A 24,292-nucleotide genomic window follows, 5' to 3' on the forward strand; every position below is an offset into this window, starting at 1 on the left:
AGATTGGTCGCTTTTGCCGCCAATCAGGTTTCCTCTGTGCGTGGATTGGTGCAGGCGTGTGCGGGCGGATTCCTGCCGGGGCTCGGTGTGTTTCGAAGCTCCACGGACAGCGAATGTCGTCATGAGCGGTGGGTAGGAATTCAAACATTGGTGTTTATATTCCCTTCTACTTCGTCAAACATGAAATTTGCGTGGCGGCACAAATGGGCGGCCAGTGGACGGGAATAATAGGCGGGCTGTGACGGCTCGCGTCAAGCCCAAACGCGTCGCACTTCCGGAATTGTCGTTCCCATTTCTGTGTTGCTATCGAAGAGTTTAACTCGCTAACTACGCGAACGCTAGCCCAGCTATGCTAATACAGCGTTAAACCACTATGCTAAGCATCTTATGGAAGACTCATTTCTCCACAAATGTCGCCCCCCTAAGGCCTCCCCCCTCAATAAAGCACACAGTTACCTGTGTGGAAGCGAAACGGTCCAAATTCTGGCTCTGTGTGCCCGTTGGAGCTTAGCTGCACAAAAAAATAAATCATCTTAGATGAGCGGCTAGCTGCTAACCACTGGAGCTGCTGCTGCTTTTTTTTTTTTTGTAGCCGGTGTGCACAAACAAATCAACCAAGATGCGTCGAAGGCGGCTCGCTTGTGCTCGGTTGTTCGCGTCTACGTTGGAAACATTACATATGTAAATGTTTATCCCTAAAATTAACATCTTTGTAACTACAGTACCGTTAAGTGCCAAATATAGGCTTGTTATAAGGCCACCAGTGATATACACTTGGAAATGTTTTTATTTTATTGCATTGGTTTTTTTTTTCTCCATGGCATCTATACCTTACTTCCCTCACAGTTGCTTTTATTTTTTTTAAATGATTGCTTCTATCTAGGACTGTCACTGTATTTTAGAATTGATTAGTTTATCAGTTATTCAATCGAATAATTGCCTAAAAATGATTTTGCAGTTAATTTCAAAATCTTTTTTTTCCCCCAATTACTTTTTGGTAACTTATTATTGTTTATTTTGAGTGTTGTACTTCGCAACCTTTTTGAAAATGAGCTCATTCTTGGGTACTGAATGATTCATGCGAACGAAGGGCTACTTGTTTGTTATACACTTCTGAGGCTGCTTCAGGTTCAACTACATGTCAATTACAGGTTATTCATAATATGGCTGCAAATAACGTTTATTTTCATAATAGACTAAACTGACCATTTTTTTCCATAAATTGATTATGGTTATGTCACTTGTTGGTCTGTTACATGTCTGAAAACTGTTAATCATTGTAATTGTTATTGTAAAAGCAGATGTTTGCGAATGACTTATGGTATTTTGATTATACACAAAAGATAATCGGTCTGCTTTCATGGAGGACTACATAAATTGGACAATATTTACAGTTGAGAGGCTGAAATCACAGGATTTGGACAATTTTAAGGTAAACAATGGCTCTAAATAAATAATCGAGTATCAAAATCGTTGCCGGTTATTTTCATAATCGATTAGTTGGAGATTAATTTTAGTCTCTGCTTCCATCATTCCTTTGCTGAAGCCTGTCTTACTTTGTTCCTACCAGCCTTCTCCTAGGAACTGTTTTATTCACTCATCTTTACATTATGCCATCCTTCGGTTCAACCTATTTAAAAACCTGTCTTCTTTCCATCTTCCTGTTTGTCACACCTGTTTTTATTCATGCACCACTCCTGTTGCATAACCCTACTTTTCTCCCTTACCCCTCCTCAGACCTGCTATTTTTCCTAGCATCTTTTCCTTCCTTCCTTCCGTCCGTCCGTCCGTCCTTCCTTTTATGTTTGTACTCCAATGCATTCCAGTGAATCCCCATTTATTGTGGGGGATATGTTCCAGTCCCGCTGATAGGTGAAAAACCACAATAAACAAAAGCAAAAACATTTTGTTATCGTTTTACCGTCCACCTATTTTCATCTTTGGGTATGTGTGTGTGTTGCAGAGTCAAAGGACAATATGGCCACCATAGTCGCTGTCAGTCCCAGTGAATATCTCCAGCCCTCTACCACCACCACACAGGTGAGTGAACGTTTAAAGGACACATGCTATACATATTTTTATTTAAGATTTTTAAGTCTTTTGTGTGTTAAATCAAAGTTCTGTCACATTTGTGTGTAAAAACCTACAACTGAAAAAGAACGATAGCACACTTGTCACACTCTACTTGAAATCAATTGCTTTTTGGGGGGTGTACACCGAAAATCACACTTCAATATGTAGTTTTTAATGTCACACGTTCACATTTTGGTACAATTTCAAATGAAACAATGAAAAACGGTAACCTGCTAGCAGTAAATTCCCTAAGGAACCAAAGCCTCATACATACATACATACGGGTTAATAATGTATAACAACTTAAATCTTTTCTTTTAAAAAATGTGCAAAATCAACAGATAGTCGTCTTTTTGGGAAATAAAGAATGCAAGAGCAACAGTTTGGTCATCGTGATTATGCTATAAAACTGTTACTCAAACTGCTTACACCAAGTACCACCCAAAAAAATACTTGGCTCGCCAAGTTTTCTCACAGCGAGTCGGTAGCTGCAGAGTGAGCGGCATAAATGGAATTAGTTCCAAAGCCAAATGCCACCGCGACAATGTGGGAACATTTTGGATTGAAACCAGATGAACGTGGCCATCCCGCTAACACAAACGAGCTGGTATGACGCAAGAAAGACAGCACAACTTAAAACCTCAACATGACAAAATCTGTTTTAACTGTGAACAAGCTGTGAACAAAAACCACGGTGGGACATTTCCCGTTTACCGTCAGCTGGCAATTATGGAACCCTTTGCCCAACAATGCAAATACAAACTTCAGAGCCTGTATGGTGCAGGGCTTCTCACATTATATACAGTATAGCGTTACTTGCTACTGTAAGAGATGTAGACATTGAACATGTAAAAGCAGTGTTTAAAGAAAGGCTGCAGACTTTAGAAAAGTAGCACACATCTTGAATCAAAATAGGTTGCTTTGATCTACTTGTTGGGCCGTTATTAATGTTGCTATACTTCGCACTTTTTCTTAACTAGCTGGGTACTTGCTTTAATATCACTATATCAGTGCCATAAAAAACATCGATACTATTGTTTGTTGTGATACTTTTGGGGAAAATATATTGTCCTTAAAAAATTACAATTAAAAAGCTAAACACAAAATATTGAGAGAGCGAGCAATGGATAACACAGAAATATTGTAGAAAAGAATATAACAAAATAGAGTTAACAACTGTAATAAAAATGATTGATTCTGTGAAACCGGATACAGCTTTCTTATTCAGGTTGAGGTCTTTATATGGAGCATTTTGATTCTTTTTGGGCTTCTAAACCGATTATAATCAGAATAGAAGGCTCCATCTAAACCCCCCAATAGTAACAGTCATTGTATTCTGATATATAAAAACATCAAAGGTCTTAACACAATCTAGAACACTTAAATCTTTACTTATTAGGATAGTACTACATAAACAGTTTGTCTTCTTTTTATGAAATGAAGAATGTAGGGCTGTCAGTATCGAATCTTTTTAGTTGACTATCTGAAAGATATTTCGTCAAGTACTCGAATAGTCCCCCGAGTAAACAGAATACAATGATTTGCAAATCATGTTAAATCTATATTTAATTGAATACGCTACAAAGACAAGATATTTAATGTTCAAACTGATAAACTTTATTGTTTTTAGCAAATAATCATTAATTTAGAATTTTATGGCTGCAACACGTTCCAAAAAAGCTGGGACAGGTAGCAAAAAAGACTGCGAAAGTTGAGGAATGCTCATCAAACACCCACAGGTGAACAGGCTAATTGGGAGCAGGTGGGTGCCATGATTGGGTAGAAAAGGAGCTTCCCTGAATTGCTCTGTCATTCACAAGCAAAGATGGGGCGAGATTTCCCTCTTTGTGAACAAATGCGTGAGAAAATAGTCGAACAGTTTAAGGACAATGTTCCCCCAACGTACAATTGCAAGGAATTTAGGGATTTCATCATCTACGGTCCATAATATCATCAAAAGGTTCAGAGAATCTGGAGAAATCACTGCATGTAAGCGGCAAGGCCGAAAACCAACATTGAATGCCCGTGACCTTCGATCCCTCAGGCGGCACTGCATCAAAAAGCGACATCAATGTGTAAAGGATATCACCACATGGGCTCAGGAACACTTCAGAAAACCAATGTCAGTAAATACAGTTCGGCGCTAAATCCGTAAGTGCAACTTGAAACTCTACTATGCAAAGCAAAAGCCATTTATCAACAACACCCAGAAACGCCACCGGCTTCTCTGGGCCCGAGCTCATCTAAGATGCACTGATGCAAAGTGGAAAAGTGTTCTGTGGTCCGACGAGTCCACATTTCAAATTGTTTTTGGAAATTGCTGACGTCGTGTCCTGTGGGCCAAAGAGAAAAAGAACCATCCGGGCTGTTATGGACGCAAAGTTCAAAAGCCAGCAACTGTGATGGTATGGGGCTGTGTTAGTGCCAATGGCATTGGTAACTTACACATCTCTGAAGGCACCATTAATGCTGAAAGGTACATACAGGTTTTGGAGAAACATATGCTGCCATCCAAGCAACGTCTTTTTCATGGACGCCCCTGCTTATTTCAGCAAGACAATGCCAAACCACATACCGCACGTGTTACAACAGCGTGGCTTCGTAGTAAAAGAGTGCGGGTAAGAGACAGGCCTGCCTGCAGTCCTGACCTGTCTCCCATTGAAAATGTGTGGCGCATTATGAAGCCTAACATACGACAACGGAGACCCCGGACTGTTGAACAGCTGAAGCTGTACATCAAGCAAGAATGGGAAAGAATTCCACCTACAAAGCTTCAACAATTAGTGTCCTCAGTTCCCAAACGTTTATTGAATGTTGTTAAAAGAAAAGGTGATGTAACACATTGGTAAACATGCCCTGTCCCAGCTTTTTTGGAACGTGTTGCAGCCATAAAATTTGAAGTTAATGATTTGCTAAAAATAATAAAGTTTATCGGTTTGAAGATTATCTGAGACAAATCTGAGACCATGGTCCTCAGTCGGAAAAGGGTGGGATGCCCACTCCAGGTCGGGGATGAAATCCTGCCCCAAGTGGAGGAGTTCAAGTATCTTGGGGTCTTGTTCACGAGTGAGGGAAGAATGGAACGGGAGATCGACAGGCGGATCGGTGCAGCGTCTGCAGTGATGCGGACTTTGTATCGGTCCGTTGTGGTAAAGAAGGAGCTAAGGCGAAGCTCTCAATTTACTGGTCGATCTTCGTTCCTACCCTCACCTATGGTCACGAGCTGTGGGTCGTGACCGAAAGAACAAGATCCCGGATACAAGCGGCCGAAATGGTTGCGGGTGGTGCAATTATGCTTTTATTAATGTTTTTTTGCCTCAAGGCAGACATTTTTGCATTGACCAATTTTTCCACAGCCCGAGAAGAATGTAACAGTTTGAACAGTGTGAATGATTATGCTGTAATACACTAATAATTAATAATTACCTCAGTAATATCTGTAGCGGCTTAAATATTTTCTTTTTTGGAAAATGCAACATCAATAGATTTGTCTTCTTTTGGGAAAAGAAGGAAGCAGAGAAATACAAGAGTAACAGTCAGAATTATTATGACTAATAATGACCTTAATAGTAGTTGTAACAGCTGAAATCTTTTCTTTTTTGGAAAGTGCAACATTAATAGTTAGTTTGCAAATATTAAATTTGGATTTGCCTGTATAAATACATTCATATACAGTATGTATGTCAAATCTGAATCCTGTGTGTGTGTGTGTGTGTACAGGACAGTCAGCCGTCCCCTTTGGCCCTGCTGGCTGCCACCTGCAGTAAGATCGGACCCCCCGCCGCCCAAGCCCCCGCCACATCGCCGCCAGCACAGCCGCAGCCTCGCCGCCTCCTCCCCATCAAGCCAGCTCCCATCGCTCCCGCGCCCCCCAAGAACCTGGGCTTCCTCCAAGCCAAGGGCAATGTGATTCAGCTCCCCGCCGGGCTGGGCCCTAGCACGCCCGGCAGCCCCATCGTGCTCACCATCCAGCAGAGCCCGGGCCACCCCAGCCCCCAGGCCCCTGCCAACATCCAGTACCAGGTGATGCCGCAGATCCAGGGAGCCCAAACCATCCAGGTGATGCCGCAGGGGGGCCAGATCCAGCTCATACCGGGCACCAACCAGGCCTTCATCACCACTCCCATGTCCTTGCCGGCCCAGGCGGCCGCCGCCCCCGTAGCTGCCCCTATCCCACCACAAAAGACTGTCGCCATTAAACCCTCTCCCAAAATGAGGAAGTCGGGTGCCACTGCCAACGTGGTGCAGCTGCCCGGCGGACTCACATTGCCGCTCAACGTGGCGACAGGGGAAGTGGGCGGCGCGCAGATCATAACCGAGACGGCGGCAGTGGCACCCGCTATCGCGGGAAAGCCACGACGAGGTAGGAAGAAGAAAGCGATGCTTGCCGCTCAGGCGCCGCCCGCAGTGCCACCGCCGCCGCAGGCTCCCTCGCCTCCCCCAGAACAGTTGGAGACCATCTTGATCGAAGCTGCTGACAATATCATTCAGGTACGGAAACCATATTAATGCATGGCCTCGTTCCTGCAACATACTGTTTCAGAGCCGGGAACATGTATTCGCCTTTGCCATTGACACAGATGTAGGGCCACAATCTTGTTGTTTCAGAAAAATCTGATTTTCTGATTTCACAGTGTGCTAGTGTTTAGCATGTCCATCTTCTATGCGCTCCAGGTTCCTCCCACATTCCCCAAAACAGGCTTGTTAAGCTTGATCGAAGACTAAATTGCCCTTTGTGTGTATGTGAGCGTGAATGCTTGTTTGTTCCCTGTGATTGGTTGGTAATCATTCTAGGGTGTACCATGCTTCTTGCCCTAAGTCAGCTGGGATGGGCTCCAACAGACCCGCAACCCTAATAAGGATAAGTAGTATGTACACGGGAGTGTATTTAATCCCGAGTTTGTGTTTAAAATAAATAAATAATATCCGCTCCTTCGCACTCCCATCTTTTCTCTCTCTCTCCCCCCCCCCCCCCCTTTTTTTTTTACTCCCAGTCAATCCTGATCCATTTTTATTAATGTCTTAAAAGTCACAGTGACCATGACATGGTTTCCACTCGTGTATACTCCTGACGACTTTCACTGCCGCTCTTGCTCAATTCCGTGATTAGTAGTGAAATTCACTCCCATCCCATGGGAATCCTGCGGGACCCAACAGGACCCGGTCAGAATCCCGAAAAAATGTCACCCCTTACGGGCACCCCAAGTGATACGTGGGCTCCATTTAGTGGTAATTGAAAAAAAGTCACTGCCTAAGTACAGTTCATCCATCCATCCATTTCCCATACACCGCTTATCCTCACTAGGGTCGTGGGCGTGCTGGAGCCTATCCCAACTATCTTTGGGCGAGAGGCAGGGTACACCCTGAACTGGTCGCCAGCCAATCACTCACACTGACATTCACACTTATGAGAAATTTAGAGTCTTCAATCAACCTACCATGCATGTTTTTGGGATGTGGGAGGAAACTGGAGTACCCGGAGAAAACCCATGCAGGCACGGGGAGAACATGCAAACTCCACACAGGCGAGGGCGGTTTTGAACCCAGGTGCTCAGATCTGTGAGGCAGATGTGCTAACCAGTCGACCACCGTGCTGCCCAAATACAGTTCAGTTGTATTTAACTTTCAAGTGCAGTACATTAGCATTTCATCTTTAAAAACTGTTTTCAAACTTTTATGTGCAATTTTTATTTAACTATAATGTCAATTACATTTTAAGTCAATCATTATTTTTCCTATATTCAAATTTATATGTTCCATGTTCAAACTGTGCATAATGTTACAGTTTCTTACAATTATATTCAATAAACCTTTTAGGACCAATACCTCTATCTTCTTTTTGATGAACACTTTGGCATTCTGCTGTACTGTATTTGAATTAGGGCTATCAATTGATTATTTTTTAATCAGATTAATCACACTTTTAAATTCGGATTATCGCTATTAATTACTTGCTTGCAGAATTTAAAGTAACTTTTAAAAAAAGACCCCAATATTTTGAAAAAAAAAAAAAAAAAAAAAAAATACAAAAACATGTTTTAAATGTTTTACTTGAATGTGGGCAATTTATTTGCTCAAAACGAGGTAATAGCCCCCCCTGCGCTTGACCGCCAACTACTCCAAAGTCAGCTGGGATAGTCTCCTGGTCCCTATGACCCTGAACAGGATAAATGGTATAGAAAATGGACGGATGAATTGGTATCAAAATAGCCTAGTAAGAACTCAGTAGACATTTTGAACAATTCTCCAAAGATATTGCAAACAAAGTGCTGATGAACACCAATAGATAATGTAGTAAAGACATCCATAAACATTTGTCATCCATTAGATGAGCAGTTACCCCAAGATAATTGTGATTACTCACTGAAGTCCAATAGTCCCTGGTAAGCGAAATAAATCAGCCAGCACTTGTCCCTGGGTGGTCTTATTTGTGCAGTAGAGTTTGTTTATCCTTGTTGTAATTGTCCCCCCGAAGGTAGTTTGTATGACGGTTCACCTATACATAATATTTTACAGCCCCTGGTCTCCAGCGATGTTAATTGGCCTATATGATGTGGCTATCCGTTTTGCAAAAGTGTTGCTTAATTTATCCTGGCTATTTATGCTGACAACATTGCCACGGCTACAATCCTCCAGCGTTGTTTGTCATCCTGCACATGTTGCCGATGTAGTAGCGTTCGTGCTAGCGGTTGCCTCAAAAACGTTTGCTTTGAGATGGTATTTCAAACCTAATGTGCTTCAATGAAAAGAAAATTCAGCGCTGCAATATATGCAAATTACCTTTGATTTATCTTAAGTGCCATAGGGGTGACTTTTGAAGCAAAGCAAGGCAAATTTATTTATATAGTGCATTTCATACACAAGGTAACTCAATGTGTTTAATGAGTAAAAGCATTTAAAAACAAAGAAAAAAACAGCTTCTAAACATTTAAAACAAAGAGGGGAAACAAATAAAAATACAATTAAAACAGCGTACGGTGCAAGAAATATCTTTTAAAAGTGCAGCTGTGTGCGATTTCACACTGTCCATCCAATCCGTATTTTCCCATATTTTTCCCGTATTGTTTGTGTTTTGTGTGAAATGCACCTATGCGAAATAGGGGGGATGAAGTCGACCTGCAAGTTTGCTGCTTTCCAAGGTTGTAATAGCCCCGGAACCACGGCTGTGTGTAAGGGGCATTCCACAATACTGGAACAAGTGTGTCAAGTTTTAATGCCCTCCCGCCTCCGCCACTAGCTGGAATGCTGAGAAAATTCACGGGCTGACTTCAACACCCCATTCTGTGTCGGTACCTTTCACAAAGAACAGCGACCTGGGAAAAAGCTGACTTGTATTGCTCTGGTGCCATCTTGTGACATCTTGGTGCCAAGGAACTATGTTGAAATTCGTTGAGGAGCTTCTTTTAGATAAAGTAGTGCTTTGCCTCTATCTCGTGGCATATATAGGCAATTATAAACCTTTTTAAGCAGATTTTTGCAAATGGCAGCAGGGCATGGTCCCGATCCCCTGTGAGCAGGTGAATACTATACAAAGCGGGTGGCACGGTGGACGACTGGTTAGCACATCTGTCTCAGTTCTGAGGACCCGGGTTAAAATCCGCCCACTCCTGTGTGGGGTTTCCCCATGCCTGCGTGGGTTTTCTCCGAGTTGTCCGGTTTCCTCCCACATCCCAAAAACATGGATGGTAGGTTAATTGAAGACTCTAAATTGCCCGTAGGTGTGAATGTGAGTGAGAATGGTTGGTTGTTTATGTGCCCTGAGATTGGCTGGCGACCAGCTCAGGGTGTACCTCGCCTCTCGCCCGAAGATAGCTGGGATAGGCTCCAGCACGCCCGCAACCCTAGAGAGGATAAGCGGAAAATGGATGGATGGATGGATACTATACAAAGCAGTGTCGGTGTTTCCAGGCTTTGTGAAAGTGGCTAATCATTCACAGATGGTTGACATCGTGTGCATTTGTGTGTCTGCAGGCGGGAAACAACCTGTTGATTGTGCAGAGTCCGGGCCAACCGGCGGTGGTTCAGCAGGTGCAGCTAGTGCCCCCCAAGCAGGACCCTCCGGTGGTCCAGATCCCCCAGCAGGCTCTGAAGGTGGTGCAGGCCGCCTCTGCCTCACTGCCGCCCGTCCCGCAGAGGCAGTCGCCCGCGCCCTCCTGCCTGCAGGTGGCGTCACCGGACACGCCGCCAACACAGGTGAGGAAAGCTGACCATCTTGCCATTTCTTGCTTCCTGATTGGCTTATAATACCAATGAGGGAATAACAATTCTATAGAATTGTTCATGTTAATCAATGTTAACCCTCCTGTTCATTTTCTTTCTTTGGTGCATAAGAAATGTTGGCCATTGTGTTTAACCATCAAATTGTTTTTGATGTTGTGAATATCCCAGGTTTTGACGGTTTAAATATCATGACTGTATATTAACTAAAGACGACGGAAGCGTATTGCTGCTACACCACAAAAAATAAAAAAGGTTCAGTTTCACTTCCTGAATCCGTCCTCTGTGAGACCAACTTTTTCCACATTTGAATTTATCACGCTATAACATGATACTCAACTTTTTATTTTTTTTCTGATATGGCAGCAATACGCTTCCGTTAAAGACAAACATTCACACAAAATAAATTTCTTCCCCCATCTTAGCCCTCACTGCTCGATACCATGTAAATAAAAAAATCTTTGATGAAAAGTTCAGTTTTTTTGTAAATGTTTTTTTAGTTTAATTTTAAGTTTTACACACACACACACACACACACGTACATTATATACAGACCCTTTCCAAAAAATTTGAATATCATGGAAAAGTTTATGTATTTCCATAATTCCGTTCAAAAAGTAAAACTTTCATAGACTATAGATTCAGGGCCCATAATTTAAACAACTCCAAGTATTTATTTGTTTATTTTTACATAATTTGGGCTTCCAGCTCATAATCAGGATTTCAAAAAATTTGAATACTATGAAGAAATCAGCTCAAATTTTGCAGGCCATAAATGTTTTCAACTGAGTGTCACACACTAATCACCACCTAAACTCAAAGCACCTGCATAGGTTTCCTCAGGTGTCATTAAATTGCTTCAGTTTGGTTCAATTGTCGCAGTTGGGTTCAATATGGGGAAGACTGCATACTTGACAATTGGCCAGAAGACCATCATTGATACCCTTCATAGGCTGGGTAAGCCACAAAAGTTCATAGCTCAAGAGGCTGGCTGTTCACAGAGTGCTGTCTCCAAGCATATCAATGGGAAGTTTAGTGGAAGGACAAGATGGGGCAGGGGGAGATGCACCAGCAAAAGAGATGACTGTGGGCTTTAGCGGATTATCAAACAGAGAAGATTCAAGACTCTAGCAGAGATCCAGAAAGAGTGGAATGAGGCAGGAGTCACAGCTTCAAAAACCACCACATTCAGACACATCTGGGAGATGGGCTATAACTATCGGGTTCCTCGGGCCAAGCCACTTCTGAGCCTGAGCCAATATAGGAATCGTCTCAACTGGGCCAAGGAGAAGGACTGGACAGTTGACCAGTGGTCCAAGGTCCTCTTTTCCGATGAAAGTAAAGAGTGGCTTTCATTCGGGAATCAAGGTCCAAGGGTTTGGAAGAAGACGGGTGAAGAGCAGAACCCAAGCTGCTTGAGGTCCAGTGTGAAATATCAACAGTCAGTCATGATTTGGGATGCAATGTCCAGTGCGGGTGTTGGTAAACTGCTTTCTTAAATCCATGGTCACCACAACAGTCTACCAGAATGTTTTAGAGGAGTTCATGATTCCTTCTTCTGAGGATCTGTATGGAGATGCAGATTTAATCTTCCAGCAGGACGTGGCCCCTGCCCATATCACCAGAAGCACCAAAACCTGGTTTGATGCCCAAGCCATCATAGTGCTTGACTGGCCAGCCAACTCGCCAGATCTAAACCCCATTGAGAATCTATGGGGTATTATCAAGAGGAAAATGAGGGGCATCAGAGACCCAAAAACAAAGAACAACTGACAGCAAACATCAAGGAAATCTGGGCTTCCATAACTCCCAGGCAATGCCACTGGCTGATTGCCTCAATGCCACGGCGAATCGAGGCAGTGATTAAAGCAAAGGGATTCCCAACCAAGTCTTGAAGATGAACATATCGTTTTGAAAGGACCATATTTTGATTGATTTAATGCATAGGTGTCAAACTCAAGGCCCGGGGTCCAAATGCGGCCCGCCACATCATTTTATGTGGCCCGCGAAAGCAAATCATGCTCGTCACCCTCCGTGATTTTTGCTAAAATCTGTACCCAAATTCCAAATTGTCATAATAAACAATAATTTTGAGATATTGCATGTTTCTGTTACCAAACCCTTCTTCTACAGTAAGTTAAACAATACTTGAACAAACTATTATCCTTGTCTTCTGATTTCAAAACTAGTTATCCCTCAATTTGTTGTGAGTAATTGCACCACATGTGGAGAAAGCAAATGCTTTTCCCACCATATACTTTCAGTAAAAAAATGAATGAATTGAATTTTAATTCTAAATTGCCCATCGGTGTGATTGTGAGTGCCAATGGTTGTTTGTTTATATTTGCCCTACGATTGGCTGGCGACCAGTTCAGGGTGTACCCCACCTCTCGCCCGAAGATAGCTGGGATAGGTTCCAGCACGCCCGCGACCCTAGTGAGGATAAGCGGTAAGGAAGATGAATGAATAGTAATATGATTTGGTGATTAAACACTTCACTCTTCTAACGGCCCTGACGGAAATCATAACTACAATGCGGCAAAAATGAGTTTGACACCCCTGATTTAATGTGACCCTAATTTTCTTCTTTCATTTTTTTCTACAAAAATTGAGAGTAAATGGTGATTTCTTCACAGTATTAACATTTTTTGAATTCCTAATTTTGTGGGTTTTATGAGCTGGAAGGCCAAATTATGTAAATTATCACACTCCTCAGCCTCCCTGGTAAGGTCTATTCAGGGGTGCTGGAGAGGAGGGTCCGTCGGGAAGTCGAATCTCAGATTCGGGAGGAGCAGTGTGGTTTGCGTCCTGGCCGTGGAACAGTGGACCAGCTCTACACCCTCGGCAGGGTCCTCGAGGGTGCATGGCAGTTCGCCCAACCAGTCTACATGTGTTTTGTGGACTTGGAGAAGGCGTTTCGACCGTGTCCCTCGGGGAGTCCTGTGGGGGGAGTCTCGGGAGTATATGGGCTACAGAACCCCCTGATACAGGCGGTTCGGCCCCTGTACGACCGGTGTCAGAGTTTGGTCCGCATTGCCGGCAGTAAGTCGGACTCGTTTCCGGTGAGGGTTGGACTCCTCCAAGGCTCCCCTTTGTCACCGATTCTGTTCATAACCTTTATGGACAGAATTTCTAGACGCAGCCAAGGCATAGAGGGGGTCCGGTTTGGTGGCCTCAGAATTGCATCTCTGCTTTTTGCAGATGATGTGGTTCTGTTGGCTTCATCAAGCCATGATCTCCAACTCTCACTAGAGCGGTTCGCAGCAGAGTGTGAAGCGGCTGGGATGAGAATCATCACCTCCAAATCTGGGACCATGGTCCTCAGTCGGACTTTGTATCGGTCCGTTGTGGTAAAGAAGGAGCTAAGCCGAGAAGCGAAGCTCTCAATTTACCGGTCGATCTACGTTCCTACCCTCACCTATGGTCACGAGCTGTGGGTCGTGACCCAAAGAACAAGATCCCGGATACAAGCGGCCGAAATGAGTTTCCTCCGTAGGGTGTCCGGGCTCTCCCTTAGAGATAGGGTGAGAAGCTCGGTCATCCGGGAGGAGCTCAGAGTAGAGTAAAAACTCAATGATAGAGACAGCTTTTTTGAGGGCTTCCATTCACTTCTAGTGGGCAGTAATACATAAACTATATCCTTTTGTTAGATCTTTTTCAAGACGGGAGCTGGCGAGTGGCGGTCCGTCCAACTCCAGGACGCAGTTTCCTCACCAACAACGCCTACCACTCCCGTCGCCACGCCCGCCTCGCCACCCCCTCCCATCACCAAGAAGTCAACTGCGGGCGGCAGGAAGGAGCGCACCCTGGCCAAGATCGCACCGGCGGGCGGGATGATGTCACTGAACACATCGCAGCTGTCGTCTGCAGCGCAGGCGGTGCAGACCATCAGCATTAACGGCGTCCAAGTGCAGGGCGTTCCTGTCACCATCACCAACGCAGGAGGTGGGTTACTATAGCGTATAAAAGTAGCCCAATGAGACTTTATGTCAGGGGTGGGCAAACTTTTGTGCTGACGGGCCACACTTGATTTTTAAAATGGAAAGATGGGCCATTTGTAGATAATGTATAAATAATAGTTAAAATGTCTATGCAAAAATATATAAATCAGCAAAACTCAAATTGAGGCAACTAGACTCAACTTGGTTGTTGAATATGTTTTACCTTAAATCCGAACAGCTTTAAGCCTCGTGACCAATCTCTCAGAGACACATCTATCTCAGACACAAATAGGACTCCACGCTTCACATTTAGAACTTAAGAAGGCTTTTGTCGCCAGAGTTACACGCTTATTTGAGGGCTCCCCATTCACTTCCAGTCGACAACATTCGATAAAATGTCTCTGTAAGAGTTTTTTCCAAGGACCTTACAAAGACATACTTTTCCCACCCGTGAGCTAACATGTATTAACATATGTCTGTGTGTTTTTGTCAGGCCAGCAGCACTTGACGGTGCAGACCATGCAGGGTGGAGGCCTCCAGCTGGCGGGGGTGGCGGCTCAGGGCCAACCGGCCATCCACTTAGACCAGACGCTTACGCTTGAACTCCCCGGACATGCCAGCGAGAAAAAGAGACGCATGGCCTGCACATGCCCCAACTGTAAAGACGCAGAGAAAAGGTAGGATGGAGCACCTAATGTTGGGCGAATCCATCTTGACCAACTCACTCCAACCTCGGTTTTCATATGCCTTGTTTTTATAAGATTCGGCTTTTGACAATGTGTTTTTTCAAGAAATGTTCCCGGTTTTTGAAGAAAAAATACGTAACTGGACCGTTTATTTCCCAGAATTGATGCACGTTCGTCTGAAGTATTTTGTAAGTTGTGTATAAAGGGTTCAACAGGCGTCAAGGCGTATTCCACAATGCAAGCTTTTATCAACAAACCAAGGCAATAACCAATCCTGGTCTGCTGTGCAACACTCAGGCAACATCTGCGTAACACATCCTGGCCCAAAAAAAAAAAAATAAAAAATCACACGTTCAAAATAAAAGTATGCAGTATAATAACAGTTTGGGTGTATCCGATCACGTTTGAGTTGAGAAGATGAAGCTCAGTGATTAGAAAAAAGGGGATGCGGTGGTATCGGAATTTATAGCAGTATTCTGACAGAGTGCAGTCGCGAAAGACCAAATTTGTCTTGTAGTCTGATCCGTGTTGTCTGTCCCACACCGCTGACATGCTTATTTTTTATTATTATTATTTTTTTTTGTATATATATAAAAGTATCTTTATTGGTGGTCAGATATTTACAGTAATACGTCAAAAGACACACGACGAGGCAAAAAATAAACTAGCTTTTGGATTCAAATATACCGTACACGATGGCAACACGGAGTAAATGTCTTTTGCGGAGCCGATCAAAGACGTCATTGATTGGATCAGCGAATTATGAGATTAAAGGCGATAAGCATAAAATGCTAATTATCGGACGATACCGATCAAACCGATCAGATCGGTGTAAAGCCTAATTTAAATGTACAAGAGCTCCCTTTACATTGCGATTTAACATACAGTAATAAAAGTGATGTTAAATGTTCATTATCCACCGCATTAGTCATTAATATTTATTTCACACTGGTTTTGTGTGTAAAACTGTGGTTATTGTCTATAAAATGTCTTTTTTTGTTGCTTTGGTGTGTCTGGAACATATTCATTGGATTTACATTATTTCGTATGGGAAATATTTCTTTGGATTTCATATGATTCGCTTATCGTCAGCCGTTCTGAAACCGTTTAATCACAAAAAACGAGATTCCATTGTAGTTCCTTGCCACGAAGATCTCGTGAAATGGTGCCAAAGAAATACTCATTGTACAGGGCTTTGGCCTGAGCACAAAAGCAACGAACAGGTGAGTTTTACAGCAAATAATGGAGCAAAAAAATCAGTTAATTAGTGAATTTGTGAATGCCGAAACACAAATTTGCAGGGTTTCAATGTACCGTATTTTCACGACCATAAGCCGCACCGTATTAAAAGGCGCAGTCTCAGTTACGGGGTTTATTTCTGTATTTAACACATACATAACGTATGATTGGGCACAGGCATGGTAAAACATACGCTAGCTTAAAACATACGGTAGCATGCATGCACGCTGAAACAATGTTTTTAAAAAGGCAGCGGGAGCAAAACTGAGTTCGGTTGTACTTTACTGAAGTATTTAACAATGTACTCACGTTATTTTTTGATCGATCCTCATCCACAAATCCATCGAAGTCCTCATTTCCTGTATCCGAAATGAACAGCTGGGCAAGTTCTCACTCAAACACGGCAGGTTCCCTCTCGTCATTGTCGGAGTCAGTCTCGTTGCCGTGCGGCTCCTCAGAAATGATGCCGGCTTTTATGGAAGCTCGAACAACAGTGCAAGCAGACACGTTAGCCCAAGCATCCAGAATCCATTCACAAATTGTGGCGTTACTCGCCAGCCGCTGCCTCCGAGTCTTAGTAAAGCTTTGCTCGCCATCTGTCATCCATGGCTCCCACGCCAGTCACAACTTTGAACGCCCTGTTTACATTGATGTCCAGCGGGTTGTCAAGCCTCCCAGAATGATGGCAAGCTCCGAGTTATTGCACTCATTCGAATGGTGACTGTAGAGACGCGTCTCCCGGCTGTTCTTTGCTCATTAATCCATTGCTCGAGTTGGTCTTCCAACTCGGCCCACCTCGCCTTGTTTCCGCGTTTTGTTTTTCTTTTTTTCCCCCCACGGAAACTCAGCTTCGTCTTCTTGACTTGGCGAAGCTCGTTGTCCTGCTTCCTCCACTTGCAAACCATGGATTCGTTGATCTTGAATTCTCTCGCGGCTGCTCGATTCCCATGTTCCTCTGCGTAACTAATAGCTTGCAGTTTAAACTGTGCTTCGTAAGCCTGTCTCTTTGTAGGTGCCATTTTCGGGGGCGATGCACATACCGGAACTATATACCTACTGGGGGCGTGTCTTTAGCGCACTCTTCCCCCTTTACGTCCGCATTCTGTCCTCAGTCACATCCGCCTTCCTCTATATAAGCAGCGTGTCGGCAGGAAATGCTCCCAGTCAGTCAAGCGGAGTGCTCATTAAAGTCACACAACAACATTTACAGATTTTGGAACTCTGTGCATACATAAGGCGCGCCGCACTATAAGGCGCCCCGTCCATTTTGGAGAAAATTTAAGACTTTTAAGTGTGCCTTATGGTCGTGTACGGTATACATATTTTTTTTAGCTACAAGGATGACAATTTTTTTTGATGGGGTGTCTGTTCATTTTCCTTTGCTCATGTTATTGTAAGTATCGCTAGCTATTGGTTTCACTGATGCAGGCCTCTATTTTACTAATTGTACAGACGAAATCGTGATTTTATTATTTTTTTTAGCTATAATGTTGACACGGGAGGTTACAGTGGAGGATTTTAACGCTGTCCCCTGCAGGCCGGGTGACGTGGGCAAGCGGAAGCACATTTGTCACTTTCCCGGCTGTGACAAGACCTTCCGCAAGACGTCGCTGCTGCGAGCACACGTCCGCCTGCACACGGGCGAGCGACCGTTCGTCTGCAACTGGGTGTTTTGCGGCAAGCGCTTTACGCGTAGCGACGAGCTGCAGCGGCATGCCAGGACGCACACGGGTAAAGCGCACACACTGCACACTGTCACTGACACCCCACTCACCAACTATCCAATTTCTCTTTATTGGTCCATAAATTTACTACAGATAACTACAGTTTTCCTTTATACTCGAGCGCAACCCATGCGCACTGTTTTGAAAACGTGCTGCAGTTCTTTTCCAAGTCGGGGGTGTCGCTCCGGCTGGTATTGGCTAGGACACCACAGTTAGTGTAAAGAGGCCTTAAGTCCAGTGCCCTGTGAAGGTGAAACATCATATTCTCTGCCTGTCTGCTGTCAGGTCGGCATTGCAAATAAGAATCGGTTCTCAATTGCCTAGCCTAGATAGATAAAGGTTAAATGAACAAAATACATCCAGAAAGCTGTCAAATTTATGTTGAGACAATAGACTAAACAAAAGGTATTTTATTGAGCTGCTGAAAGAGGTGCTGTGTAGGAATGGGTACCTTTCACATTCCAATCGGTATGGTACCAATTCCCGGTACCTGGGAATTGATACTGGTACTCAACGGTACCAATTTTCAGTACTGTTGTGTGTAATAAATCATTTGTTCAAAAATAAAATCTAAAAAATTCTTTGCTTTTAGTTCTATGCAGGCCCGTCATCAAAATGTTTAGGCTATTAAGTGACTTGCCCGGTCTGTGATGAAAGGAAGGTTGGGCACAGCTATAGAATAGCAGGCATTATTGATGGACCTCCAAAATATGCATTCAGTCCAAATCATAGTATTCTGATTAAATTACATTTATTGGATTTATTTCCGGGCGGCACGGCGGTCGACTGGTTAGCACACCTGTCTCACAGTTCTGAGGACCCAGGTTCAAATCCGGCCTCCCGTGTGTGGCGTTTGCATGTTCTCCCCGTGCCTGCGTGGGTTTTTGCCGGGTACTCCTGTTTTCTCCCACATCCCAAAAACATGCTTGGTAGGTTGATTAAAGACTCTAATTTGTCCGTAGGTATTATTGTCAGTGTAAATGGTTGTTTGTTTATATGTGCCCTGCGATTGGCTGGCGACCAGTTCAGGGTGTACCCCGTCTCTCGTCTGAAGATAGCTGGGATAGGCTCCAGCACGCCCGCGACCCTAGTGAGGATAAGCGGTTTGGAAAATGAATGAATGAATGGATGGATGGATGGATAGACAATAGACATCTTTGTTTTCAAATTCTAACAAAAAGGGCAGAGAGCTCCCAGGCTAAGGAGCATTTCTTATAGTTAAATGAAAACTTGAACAAAGAAATGGCTCCCGGAGGTTTTCTACAGTAAATAAACTTTTCCCAAAAGTTCTATTTAACTGAAATATTAATCTTTCACATATATATCTTGGTCTTAAGTTTAAACAAAAAGAAAAAGTGCAGGGAGTTCCCATGGTCAGCTGCGTCTCTTAAAATTAACTGAAAACTTAAATAAATAGATCCCTGAAGTTTACCCAGGCTTAAAAAAAGACGGCCCGGCCGATAATCAGCTTATCCCTAATTGTCGATCTACTATTGTGCCCTAGTTGTTCTGAATTGTCTTACTAATGTGTACAAAGAGCGTACTAGTACATGGACAATTCGGCGCACTAGTAGGCTGTGGAATTAATGCTCAAATGGCTTTCCATTATATACTACACATGGTTCAGGTTATGAAATACCTGGAATCGCATTGCAAAATGTGCTGTAAAATGAGGTATTTGGCGATGCATTCGTCAATTTCCATCGCTAAAATATGTGATGCAAGTTTTTAAAGTTTACAGAAAATAAATCCTTTTTTCTGAGTGGTCAAGCAGCTCTCAAAACAAACAAAGCTTTTATTTCTCGTGATTCGGCGAAAAGAGCGTGGCTTGATAAAAGAAATGAAGATAATGTCACACTGGTTTTGCATGGCAGGCAGATGTAAACAGAAAGGCGATCGCTGATTGCTGCAGGGCTGCTAAATGTTAGGGAACGTCTGTATTTTGTTATGAAAATCTCTGAACGCTGACTCGTTCTAGCCGTAACACTGAGGACAAATTTCTTAAATAAATTATATAAAATACACACAATATTGTAAAAACAAACAAACAAAACGGCGGGTCCACATTAAACTTCACCTCTGAAGTAACATAGTGTAGTGTTGCAGAAGTATATATATATATATATATATAATATGCAGGGTTGATACAATAGGATTTCTGCTTTCCCACAAGGCAGACATTGTCCCTATACATAACATTACTTGTTCAATAGGTCAAGTTATGCCTCTATATATGTTGGGCTATAAAAATTTGGGCTGTAATAGCATAAAAGTAGAGAATGGTTTAGTACTTAGAGGAACTTTTATTCAAATTAATCCCCAAAACAACATTTTGAAGAATTGCTACACAAATTGCTCTACAAAGATAATTTTGTATGACATTAAAGGGAGGTTTGGATAGAAATCTTGAGTACTTTTAATGTTTATGTTTTTTTGTTTGTCTACTGTTGTGGTTGTTGTGTCTACATGTGTAACTCGTGCTGCAAAACAAATCTAACTACTGGTATGAATAAACTAAACTGAACTGAATGCTATAAAAAAATGTTTTGAGTATTTCGGACCCTGCATTTAATGACTGCTTTGCGTTTGTTTGGATGCAGTTTGCATTTCGTTGCCTTGAACTTGTAATGTGTAATGACGAAGTTGAATCTGATCGTGTGTATGTGTGTGTGTGTGTGTGTGTGTGTGCGTGCGTGTCTATTTGTTTGTTTACATGTGCGTGTAGGAGACAAACGCTTTGAGTGCAGCCAGTGTCAGAAGCGCTTCATGAGGAGCGACCACCTGACCAAGCATTTCAAGACGCACATAAACACCAAGAACCTGTGAGAGGAAAAAGAGACTCCACACTGAAAAAATTGGAGTTTGTCACTTGTCCCATAATGGGACCCCCACCCACCTCCTAAAAAATGCCCCCCCCCCCCCCGTGACTCTTGTGTCGCACCATGTACAAAGAAAAAGCAGACTGGCAATGATCCATCCCACTTATTTATGACCCCTTTTGGACGAAGATTGTACACGCCAGCGTATGTGCAACTGCAGGACACTCCTCAGAGTGTGTGTGTGTGTGTGTGTGTGTGTGTGTTTGTGTCCTTTTCCCACAACAGCCACCATTTTGTTTGTTGCCTCCTCCCCCGTGTGGTTAAAGCTCCCAATGTCATGTTTTTAACATTTACGTTTGTGGCTTACATCTGCAAAGCTGACACACGGATTTTCTCCGGCATCCAAGGTTGTATCAAGCCCCTTTCGCACTGTGTTGTGTTGAGCCGGAAATGTATTCACAGAATTTAGCGAAGCGCAGAGATGGCAAAAGTACTGACACTGTACTGAAGTTAAAGTGCTACAAATCTGTGTAAAAAAACAGACTGGTGATAGTAGTACTATTTTGACTCTGAAGTACAGACTGAAATGTACTTGGGTAAAAAAGTTAAAATGTTTTTAGTATCAATTAAATACAAACCCCAATTCCAATGAAGTTGGGACTTTGTGTAAAACGTAAATAAAATGATTTGCAAATCCTTTTCAACCTAAATTCTATTGAATACACTACAAAGACAAGATATTTAATGTTCAAACTGTTAAACCTTTTTTTTTTTTAATGATTTATAATTTTTTTTATTTTTGCCAATATTCACTAATTCTGAATTGAATGCCTGTAACACATTCCAAAAAAGCTGTGACTGGGGCATGTTTACCACTGCTTTACATCAACGTTCCTTTTAACAGCGCTCAATAAGCGTTTGAGAACGGAGGACACTAATTGTTGAAGCTTTGTATGTGGAATTATTTCCCATTCTTGCTTGATGTACTACTTCAGTTGCTCAACAGTGCGGGGTCTCTGTTGTCGTGTTTTACGCTTCATAACGCGCCACACATTTTCAATGGGAGACAAGTCTGGACTGCGGGCAGGCCAGTCTAGTATTTGCACACTTTAACTACGAAGCCATGCTGTTGTAAAACATACAGAATGTGGATTGGCATTGCCTTGAAATAATCAAGGACGTCCATGAAAAAGACACTGCTTGGATGGCAGCATTTTTTTCCTCCAATCCTGTATGTACCTTAATTAACTAAGTATTAATAATGCCTTCACAGATGTGGAGGTTACCAATCCGATAGGCATTAACACCCCTCTATACCATCACAGATGCTGGCTTTTTAACTTTGCGCTGATAACAATCCGGATGGTCGTTTTCGTCTCAGGCCCTGAGAACACCAACAACAACAATCCAGATGGATACCTCCTTTGGCCCAGAGGGCATGACGTCCATGATTTCCAAAAACAATTTCAAATGTGGACTCGTCAGACCACAGCACACTTTTCCACTTTACGTCAGTCCATCTCAGATGAGCTTGGGCCCAAAGAGGTTGGCGGCGTTTCTGGGTGTTGTTGATATATGGCTTTCGCTGTGCATGGTACAGTTTTAACTTGCATTAGTAGATTTCGTGACGATGTGTGTTAACTGACAATGGTTTTGTGAAGTGTTCCACGTGGCAATATCCTTTACACAATGATGCCAGTTTTTAATGCAGTGCCCCCTAAGGGATTGAAGGAAAACATTCACAGGCATTCAGTGTTGGTTTTTGGCCTTGCCTGTTACGTGCAGAGATTTCTCCAGATTCTCTGAATCTTTTGATGATATTATGGATTGATGAAACCCTTAAATTCCTTGTGATTGTGCACTGAGAAAAACTGTTGGACTAATTTGCTCACGCAATTGTTCACAAAGTCATGAACCTCGCCCCATCCTTGCTTGTGAAGAATTGAGCCTTTCGGGGATGCTCCTCTTATACCCAATCATGACACTCATCTCTTTCCAATGAACCTGTTGACCTGTTGAATGTTCCAAACAGGTATTTTTTGACCATTCCTCAACTTTCCCAGTCTTTTGTTGCCCCTCGCCTAGCTTTTTTGGAACGTGTTGCAGGCATCAAATTCAAAATGAGAGAATTGCAAATAAAACAACTAAGTTTACCAGTTTGAACATTAAATAATGTATCTTATTTGTTGTAAATTCAATTGAATATAGGGAGAAAAGGATGTCCAAATAATTGTATTTGGTCGTTATTTACATTTTACACAACATTCCAACTTCAATGGAATTTGGGTTTGTACAACGCGCATTTTGATAACTTGGCACAATGAGGGGGAAAAAACATCTCAAGATTTATTCAAGTTCTCAAACTTTTATACTAAGTACATGTTAGAATCACTCTATGGAGGTCTAAGTACCCAAAATATTGGACCTTTAATATCGCCAACTTTGCTCTGTGTGAAAGGGGCTTACATTATACTTCATAGTCTATGCCAGTATTCTTCAGAATCAGAATCATCTTTATTTGCCAAGTATGTCCAAAACACACACAAGGAATTTGTCTCCGGTAGTTGGAGCCGCTCTAGTACAACAACAGACAGTCAATTGACACAGAACACTTTTGAAACATAAAGACATTGACAAAAACAGTCACAGCAATAAAGGGGTTGCTAGATATCTGTTAATGCCGGTACAATTTTTTTTTTTTTTGGACAATTGTGCAAAAGGATGCAGAGTCCTCGAGCACTTAGAGCAGTTTGAATGACTAATTTTATGTTTTTCACCACATAAACCATTTTACCACAGTGATGTGACAATCACACAACAGGAGGATCCAAACGTCGCGTGACAGCGTTAAATCCGCATAAAGTGTCAGAGCGCTCGTTCCCCTTTCATGCAGAACTGATTCGGAGCCAAAGCCCCAAAATGTGGAACTGACGCCAGCTTGGCGTGAAAGGGGTGTGCGAGGTGCATGAAAGCAGGGATGCAGCGCCTGCTGGTATTATTTATGTTTGTCCACTTCATCAATGCCATACTGAAGGAGGAAGACAATGTACAGTGTGTTGAAACGTGTGTGACATTGTATATTTGCTTCATTACTGCTTTGTAAAAGACCTCTAGAGACCCTTTTCTATAATATTAATAATAATAATTACAGATGCCTTAGACAGCTATTTAAAATAAACTCATTTTGTCTTTTTAATTTATGTTCCATGCTAATCTCACCTTCTGATTTAATCATGGTCTCCAACCATGTACATTTAATATGAATATTGTCATTTTAAACACATTTCTGTTGCTTGATTGTGTTTCAGGCGAAGCCAGGAAACCAGCAGTTCATTTTATACCGTGTATAAATATGACTATATGAATATCATATTGTCTAACAATGTATGTGGTGAAACTAATATTGTATAAGCCGTAAATGATAATAAAAAAATAATTGGATGAAAATACAAATTTATAAGAAAAAAACATTTATTAAAAAAATCACTTTAAAAGCTCTCGCCTTCAAATTAACCATTGGCTGGGTGACCATATAGACAGTCAAATGTCATCGGTAAGCGACAGATGAACTCCCGATGGATTAAAAAAAAGAA

At 42.6% G+C, this 24,292-nt stretch overlaps 1 protein-coding gene across 5 annotated transcripts; it reads left to right on the forward strand.

Annotated features, from left to right (window-relative positions):
- The first annotated feature begins 43 nt into the window (after nucleotides 1-43).
- Nucleotides 44-23,895, forward strand: sp2 (sp2 transcription factor). Of its 5 annotated transcripts, XM_061770256.1 has the most exons (9): nucleotides 135-681; nucleotides 1,344-1,432; nucleotides 1,964-2,040; nucleotides 5,794-6,564; nucleotides 10,045-10,266; nucleotides 13,941-14,235; nucleotides 14,725-14,908; nucleotides 17,694-17,887; nucleotides 20,606-23,895. In XM_061770256.1, exons 3-9 carry the CDS (start codon nucleotides 1,978-1,980, stop codon nucleotides 20,704-20,706), a joined length of 1,830 nt encoding a protein of 609 aa, XP_061626240.1. In that variant the 5' UTR covers nucleotides 135-681; nucleotides 1,344-1,432; nucleotides 1,964-1,977; the 3' UTR covers nucleotides 20,707-23,895. The 5 variants fall into 5 exon arrangements, with proteins under 5 accessions (XP_061626237.1, XP_061626242.1, XP_061626240.1 ...); XM_061770253.1 differs by lacking the exons at nucleotides 135-681; nucleotides 1,344-1,432 and adding an exon at nucleotides 44-128; XM_061770254.1 differs by having other exon boundaries at nucleotides 135-1,432.
- The last annotated feature ends 397 nt before the right edge of the window (nucleotides 23,896-24,292 follow it).

The sequence above is a fragment of the Phyllopteryx taeniolatus genome, chromosome 4 (assembly GCF_024500385.1).
Source record: "Phyllopteryx taeniolatus isolate TA_2022b chromosome 4, UOR_Ptae_1.2, whole genome shotgun sequence".
NCBI lineage: Eukaryota > Metazoa > Chordata > Actinopteri > Syngnathiformes > Syngnathidae > Phyllopteryx > Phyllopteryx taeniolatus.

Excerpts from the sequence above, each read along its gene's own strand:
- sp2 (XM_061770253.1), top strand. Across the intron at positions 14,236-14,724 it reads CACCATCACCAACGCAGGAG|GCCAGCAGCACTTGACGGTG; the intron begins GTGGGTTACTAT and ends TGTTTTTGTCAG. Across the intron at positions 17,888-20,605 it reads GCATGCCAGGACGCACACGG|GAGACAAACGCTTTGAGTGC; the intron begins GTAAAGCGCACA and ends ATGTGCGTGTAG.